The sequence below is a fragment of the Coregonus lavaretus genome (assembly GCF_964263955.1).
Source record: "Coregonus lavaretus genome assembly, chromosome: 21".
Classification (NCBI taxonomy): Eukaryota; Metazoa; Chordata; class Actinopteri; order Salmoniformes; family Salmonidae; genus Coregonus; species Coregonus lavaretus.
Window position 1 is genome coordinate 38,769,320 of NC_140008.1, and position 8,544 is coordinate 38,777,863.

The window sequence follows — 8,544 nt, forward strand, 5'->3', positions numbered from 1 at the left end:
AAAAAATGTCCATTCATTATAATCCACATCATAATTCACATTTCCTGTTGCTGCAGAATTATTTTCCTGCTGTAGCAAACTGGCTCAAATTAAGATCCTACATCTGTATGTCTGTCTCTCTCTCTTTCCTTCTCTCTCCATCTCTCTCTCTGCCTGTACTCATATTCAACCTCTGCCTTCACCCTATTGCAGCACTTTGTTTTCTCATCTATTGCCTGCCTGCATCATGTTGCAAGGAGAGGGTGGCTGAGCACAGGTCAATCACTCCACATTGAGAATGATTATACAGTTGATTATCAAGTGCCACACTCAACATATTACTACTGTTGGCAATCAGAATACATACTTGTTGTAGTCCAAGAGTCTACTCAGTGAATACATGCAGGCCAGTGGGCAAGAGTCATGGCAACACATCTATATTCACACCTCCTCTATGTCTGCACTATTAAAAGCAGATCGCCGCCACATGTAGCATAAGAGATAGGAAGCCTCCCTGGCTCAGCACCTGTTAGTGTCAGATTTGAAGAGCTACATGTCAGCCTGATAATTACTCTGTGTCATCCACTGAGGCAATTAGTGATAAAAGCTCACACAACGTGATAGGCTAACACCTCTGTAGGTACCTGGATGGATCACAGTAGCTTATCCACTTCACTCAGACCACTAATGATAGGTTTGCAGGTATGCACGCACGCACACACGCACAAACACAAACACAAACACAAACCACATGCACTCACTCACACACACACACACACACACACACACACACACACAGGCACACACGTCACACTCACACACTCCTATTGTCATACAGTAATGGTTGGTGTAGGTGGACTGCGGGACCATGGGTCGTAGGTGTTAACCAGATGAGAGGCGACTGCAGGACCATGGGTCGTAGGTGTTAACCAGACGAGAGGCGACTGCAGGACCATGGGTCGTGGTTGTTAACCAGACGAGAGGCGACTGCAGGACCATGGGTCATGGTTGTTAACCAGACGAGAGGCGACTGCAGGACCATGGGTCGTGGTTGTTAACCAGACAAGAGGCGACGGCAGGACCATGGGTCGTGGTTGTTAACCAGACGAGAGGCGACTATAGGACCATGGGTCATGGTTGTTAACCAGACAAGAGGCGACGGCAGGACCATGGGTCGTGGTTGTTAACCAGACAAGAGGCGACGGCAGGCTGGCTGTCATAAAGGCGCTCAGAGAGACCTGTGACACTGCGCATACTAATGTCAACTGAATTATTCATCTGTAGTGCGCAACATCCAACAGCAGCGCAGCTAGCTAACGGCCTGGTTTATATCAGTCAGGGATGAGAGGCCTTATCTACATCACAGAAACTCTAACCAACGGCCTAAGTGATGCTATATGCTAGACAGAGGAGAAAAGAGGGATCATAGACAACAGAAAATAAACAGACTGCAGCTAGCTGAATGTAATGGGGAGCAGAGGCTTTTTCTATAGTGCAGTAGCAACAGTATATGTCTGTTGAGAGCACTAGTGGTAGGGGTGATTTACACTCTCTCTTTATGATGGTCCATGTCAATGCCCTGCTTAGCATTGATATAACGATACAGAAAAAAGCATGGAAGAAAATTACATTTCCATTGGCCTCCCTAGCTGGGATGAGATAACAAAGATATCATCACTGTGTGGCTGGTACTCTAATTTATTGATGTTGTGTGAGGAAGAAAGTGGTGCTCTCTCCATATGACATATAGCACACACACACACACACATACACACACACACACACACAAACACACACACAGAAAGACAGTTTATCTGTCCATGTCGTCTGGTGGTCGACTCGATAGAGATCCTATTAAATTACAAAAGGGTCAATGTCATAATCCCTCACAGTTATAGAAGGTGGTGATAAAGGCAGCTATTTTCGTCAGGAGAAATCCAAAACCAGTCTAATTGGAATGAATGGCAGTAGAGGCATCGGTGATGCATTTCCTGTTTTTACTTCTGCAAGAAAATAAAAGAAAGGTATGATAAATATCAGAAGTTGTGTAATAGAAATATTGTAACCCCAAAATATTGACGTATAATTATAAATACAGTTTATACAGGTTTATACACATTTTCGGTCTAAATAGCCTCTAAAATATATGTAAACAGACCGTAAATGTCAACATTTGTATTTTCTTAGAAAGCTGTGAGTGTTATTATATTATACAATATCAGTACTTGTTGCATTTAAAACTTGTCTAAATCCTATCATCAACTGATTTCAGCAAGTGTATGCTGTGGATTGACTGCATTGTTTAAATGGAATATTGGCATATTGGCACAATTTGAAAAATGTATGGAATCATGCCTCTAAAACTGGCTGGCTATAGCTAGCAAACATACAATGCAGATAATCTCCAAATTCATTATTTTACACAATATCTTATCACAGCACTGCAAACCATGTTTGGCCAAGTCCCTGACCAAAATGGCTGATGCTTTAGACCATCATAAGAAGGTTCATATCCCTTCTAGTATTCTAATTCCTAATTCTATTTCCAAAGCATCCTGTAGGCTTCATAGAAATGGGAAATTGCCCTGCTTATAGTGAACGTTGCATCATCACCATCATCTAAATGGTGTCACGCCTCATCTTCTAAAGTGTCCCATATGTAGGGAGAGAATGTATAGGCTGATGACCAGTGGTGAAAGAAGTACCCCGTTGTCATACTTGAGTAAAAGTAAAGATACCTTAATAGAAAATGACTCAAGTAAAAGTGAAAGTTACACAATAAAATACTACTTGAGTAAAATTATAAAAGTATTTGGTTTAAATATACTTAAGTACCAAAAGTAAATGTAATTGCTAAAATATACTTAAGTATTAAAAGTAAAAGTATAAATCATTTAAGCAAACCAGACCATTTTCTAGTTTTGTATTTTATTTACGGATAGCCAGGTGCACACTCCAACACAGATATAATTTACAAACAAAGCATGTATGTTTAGTGAGTCTGCCAGATCAGAGGCTGTAGGAATGACTAAGGATGTTCTCTAGATACTGTAAGTGAGTGAATTGGACCGTTTTCCTGTCCTGCTAAGCACTCAAAATGTAATGAGTTGTCACGCCCTGGCTCTGGGGACTCTTAAATGTTGAGCCAGGGTGTGGACTTGTTATGTTTAGTTTTCTATGGGTTTTGTTCTACATCGTTTATTTCTATGTTGGCCAGGGTGGTTCCCAATCAGAGACAGCTGTAGCTCGTTGTCTCTGATTGGGGACCATACTTAGGCAGCCTGTGTTCACTAGTTCATTGTGGGATCTTGTTCCGTATGGTTTGTTGTATTACCTAGGACTTCACGTATCGTTTTGTTGTTTTTGTTCTTGTTGTGTACACTTAATAAAGTATGTACGCCTATCACGCTGCGCCTTGGTCCGCTTCTCATAACGATCGTGACAGAAGATCCCACCAAGAGAGGACCAAGCAGCGTGCCAAACAGGAGAAGTTGGCGATGTCCCAGGTGGGCGAATGGTGGTCTTGGGAGGACATATTCGCGGGCAGAGGGCCATGGGCAAAAATAAATGCCCAGGCAGGAGAGGAGAAACGGCGCCAACCGTGCCGACGACGGACACGCGAGAGGCAACCCCAAGTAATTTTTTTGGGGGGGCACACGGCGTGGATGACGGGGCTGCTGGAGGCAGCTAGAGGGCGCATCGGCGATCTAGGAGAGGAGGCCACCAGGTTTGGGGGGCTGGAAGGATGGTTGGCGGAGCCTAGAGGTAGAGCAGAGCCAACTCCCCGTACTCAGGCTAGGCAGCGTGAGACTGGGCAGGCTCCGGGTTATGCGGAGCCACGTACTGTGCCGCGAGTGTTCCGGCACAGTCCTGTACGTCCTGTGCGAGCACCACGCACGTGTCGTGCTAAGGTGGGCATGTAGCCAGGACGGAGTGTGCCGGCTCAACGCTCGTGGCCTCCAGTACCCCTCCTCGGTCCCGGATATCCTGCGCCAGTGCCACGTGCTGTAGCGCCAGTACGAGTGCACAGCCCTGTACGTCCTGTGCTGATGCCTCACACACAGGGTGTGGAGATAGGCATTCAGCCAGGACGGGTTGTGTCAGCTCTCCGCTCCAGACCTCTAGTCCGTCTCCACAGTCCAGCCCGGCCGGTTCCTGTCCCTCACACCAAGCCTGTGGTGCGCGTCGCCAGCCCGGTCCGGCCCATTCCTGCTCCCCGTACCAAGCCTGTGGTGCGAGTAGCCAGCACGGTCCGGCCTGTTCCTGGCCCTCGCACCAAGCCTGTGGTGCGCGTCGCCAGCCCGGTCCGGCCTGTTCCTGTCCCTCGCACCAAGCCTGTGGTGCGCGTCGCCAGCCCGCTCCGTTCCTGCTCCCCGTACCAAGCCTGTGGTGCGCGTCGCCAGCCCGATCCGGCCCGTTCCTGTCCCTCGCACCAAGCCTGTGGTGCGCGTCGCCAGCCCGGTCCGGCCTGTTCCTGTCCCTCGCACCAAGCCTGTGGTGCGCGTCGCCAGCCCGCTCCGTTCCTGCTCCCCGTACCAAGCCTGTGGTGCGCGTCGCCAGCACGGTCCGGACTGTTCCTGTCCCTCGCACCAAGCCTGTGGTGCGCGTCGCCAGCCCGGTCCGGCCTGTTCCTATCCCTCGCACCAAGCCTGTGGTGCGCGTCGCCAGCCCGCTCCGTTCCTGCTCCCCGTACCAAGCCTGTGGTGCGCGTCGCCAGCCCGATCCGCCCGTTCCTGCTCCCCGCACCAAGCCAGTGGTGCGCGTCGCCAGCCCGGTCCAGCCCGTTCCTGCTCCCCTTCACACATTCTTCATTAAAATTCAGTACAAGTTCCTCAACAGATGGATTGACAGATTAGCCATATTGCTAATTGAACTATACGGAAATCAAGTTTTCCTGTTATCGTGCCATGTATGAAGGCTATGTAGAAGCTCATCCAATCACAATCGCCTGCAGAGTTTCGGGTATAAGTATTATTCCTGCACAGTAAAGAAACGCAGGGAGAGTTGGGTCCTGTGTGGCTCAGGTGGTAGATGCCAGGGTTGGATTCCCATGGGGGACCAGTACAAACAAGAAAATAAAAAAGGTATGGAAATGTATGCTCTGGATAAGAACTTCTGTTAATTGACTAAAATGTAAATGTAATATGAGAGTTCAAAGTGTTTTCCAGAAAGGTGGTTACCATGTTTTATTGAATGCTACCTGTTGCTCTTCAACAATTGCCAAGCTTTTCCCATACCAACTGTTAATTGAAGGGCCTTGTTCTGTGAAGGTGCAGAAATGACAGACAATAGAACAGGTGACTACTATGACACAGAACTTTCCAGTTTACGGTCAAAACAGATGAGTCTGTACTATCAATCAACTGTGTTACAATGAACAACTCCACAACACAAGTCTTTCTCCATGTGCATCTCCAGTATGCAAGGGATTTCCCTGTCTGTGTACAATAACAATAACCAGATTCCTCTATACAGATGCAGTACAGATATATAAGCAGGGAAAAGCATGAAAGTGAAACCTCAAAAAGTCTCTAACCTTTTTCAGCCAGGCAACATGCTTATAGAAATCTATGTTATACTCCATTCTGTTGGCCCATTGTAGCTTTGACTATTTTCTTCTTCAAACTCTACACTGTAACTTATCCTAGAGAGAGAGAGAGAGAGAGAGAGAGAGAGAGAGAGAGAGAGAGAGAGAGAGAGAGAGAGAGAGAGAGAGAGAGAGAGAGAGAGAGAGAGAGAAGAGCTCAGAAACTTAACAGAGCTTCTGAAAGAAAGATACTTTATCACTGTTAATCCCCTTGAATCCTTCTATCTGCTTCTTCCTCCTCTTCCCCTCCTACTCTCTCTCTTGCTGCAGAGAGACTGTAGTGGGGACCCTATGGTGTGCTGTGTCTAGGTCGGACCCTGGCTGTGTGGTTTGGAGCCCAGACAGAGGCAGGCTGAGAAGTGGCTAGTCTCTAATATCAGACTGCAGCACTACGACTCAGACCACGCCAGCTGGCTCCTCTCCCTCCCTTTCTCCTCCTCCCCTCTCTCTCTCTCTCTCTCTCTCTTTTATTCTCTGTCTCTCTCTCTCTCTCTCTCTCTCTCTCTCTCTCTCTCTTGCTTTCTGTCTGTCTCTCTCTTTTTATCCCTCTCCGTCTCCTACACAAACACTATCACTTTGTTATTTTTGTCTCTATTCCACCCCATAATCCCCCCCCCCCCTTCTGAAAGATGGTTCATATGCTCAATAGAACCCAGTAACAAGGTTTCCTGAATAAATACACCACACTAGCCAGTTTAGTGTGTGAAGTGAGTTTAGGCTGTGTTGAAGCTACTCACCCCTCCCTTCTCCAGCCAATCTAACAGGGTGTGTGCTGTGTCCATGGGGACCTGTCTGCTCATGGACTCATGCTCCTCCTGGTCCACCTGGCCCTCCAGGGCTACCCTGAGATCCTCTACCAGCTGCAGCACCCTGATGTTGGGGTTAATGGCTGAGGTGAGGGCAAAGGTGGGGGCAGAGTTCGAACCCTGGGAGTGGTAACCCTGGGCCCCAAACTTCAAGAAGGCCTCGCAGAACCCTCCTGCCAATAAAATGAAATAATTTAGATTCAAGTTATGGTTAGGGCACATATCATAGGGGTGATACAGCCATCAGAGCCTTAAAACTAGCTATCCCAGAGTCTAACAATCCATTTTGACTTGTTTTGATTTTCTGAAATCAGATTACTATAAACTGTTTGCTGTTGACTATATTGTATGTGACTGCTCCACAAACAGGCGGTTAGGATTGCTGAGTGAAAGTATTATGTGCTGATGAATATATCATGCCAGTTTGAATTTCCAATGTGAGTCACTGAATACATCAACATAATGTGTGAAATAATTGAAAACATCCAACTGCTACCTAGCATAACGACTGGAGGGCACCCTCCCACTACAACGCTAGCTTCAACAGTGCCTGAACGCTGTCAGCTTTGAAAACTCAAGTGTTCCCTATAGGGATATTGTAGGGACATTGCATGGTGTATTGACTGCTTCTCTGAGTATAGGCAGTGTGTCAAAGTGCTGTGCTCTGATGGTCTTTTAAATATTGCACTAGTCTGCACAGATATATATTCATGATCTCATGTCACCTTAGCTGTAGGCCTATTACAGGAATTGTTAGCATTATTAGCAATATGTTAGCCTGTATGACCATCTCTATGGGTGATGTCACGGTTTTCTCTGTCTTGCAGTGTACTGGGGGTCATTAGCACTATGCTATCTCTATTATTAGAGCCGTTTGTCTTGTGCCCCTTACAGGAACCCCAACAGAGTCATCTGATATCCTGCTATGGTTATGACAAACAGTGGTGACTGAAATGTATCACCCCTGTAAGAAAACATGGAGAGCTGAACAATATGGAAAGAGAGCTAGTTATAGAGTGTGGTGGACAACTACAGACAAGGATGTTGTATTTGTCTTTCTTGCTAGCACTGATTTTGCTGATAGCTGCTTTATTGAGGAAAGTTTTTTTCATTCTATGACATTGATATGTGGTTGTTTTATCGACCTTAGTTGAATGCACTGACTGTAAATTGCTCTGGATAAGAGTGTCTGCTAAATGACCAAAATGGAAATGTAATATAAATGATAGAGTATACATGGAATAGACCAGGTGGGGGAAGAAGAGAGGCAGCGTTAAAGACTAGCAGAATGGTTGATGTACAGTAGCCTACTGACAAGGACCATCTATTCAAAACCTGCTGAGTTTCCCACAGTAAATCTGCTCTAGTTGGAACAAGCTGAATCCCAGTATCTCAAACTTCAAGATCCTAAGAGGAACTTTCCTTTCATCATTTCAACTAAAATCCAAAGTACACAATTTATTTTGATTATGCTTAAAAAGAACTGAACAAAATGTAACATTCCTACTCTAAGTTAATATATTTAAATCTCAATGAAACCTTCAAGACATTACCAAATACCAGTCTAAAGAGAGCAGTAATTGCAAGCCGGGTTATCTTTGAGGAGGTCTTAATAAAATAGAAGCTTACCAGCGATAATGTCATCCATTTGCTCCAAGGCTGCCTCCAGCATGTGGCTGGCATCTGACGCCATGGCAACGGGCTACTTCATACACTGTTACTCACCGGATCACCATGCACCGATAGGAGAAATTGAAATAGAGAAAGCGAGAGAGAGGGAGAGGGATGGAGGGAGTGATAGTAGAGCCGGAGAGAGAGACAGAGAGGAGCAGAAGGGAGGGGAGTAAGAGATGGGGACAGTTTTCAATCATGTCAGACAGATTATAATCAGCATTCAGTTGACTGGAGCTTTAGGGAGTTCTCTTTGCCTCTTAGATCTATTTACAGCAAAACAACAACAGCTGCCCCAGCCCTTTTTCCCATATACATATCCTCCTTTTGGCTTTAAATGTTCCTCTCATTTTGCGGGCGGAGTTCTTGCCATTGTCAGCAGTCCTATCCACTTGGGATGGGACCGCAACCTTGGCATTGTTTGTGTTTGTGTTTTTCTTCAAGTACTCCATTTGTCTTCCCTTTATTTCTTTAAGATGTTCTCGTTAACTTCATTCACAG

General features: G+C 46.1%; 1 protein-coding gene across 1 annotated transcript; it reads right to left on the reverse strand.

The window, feature by feature from the left end:
• Positions 1-5,100: 5,100 nt before the first annotated feature.
• LOC311148643 (liprin-beta-2-like) lies at positions 5,101-8,322 on the reverse strand. Its single transcript, XM_084185631.1, has 4 exons — positions 8,002-8,322; positions 6,304-6,545; positions 5,516-5,623; positions 5,101-5,241 (listed from the first exon to the last, which is right to left on the reverse strand). Exons 1-3 carry the CDS (start codon positions 8,063-8,065, stop codon positions 5,600-5,602), a joined length of 330 nt encoding a protein of 109 aa, XP_084041757.1. The 5' UTR covers positions 8,066-8,322; the 3' UTR covers positions 5,101-5,241; positions 5,516-5,599.
• Between the last annotated feature and the right edge of the window lie 222 nt (positions 8,323-8,544).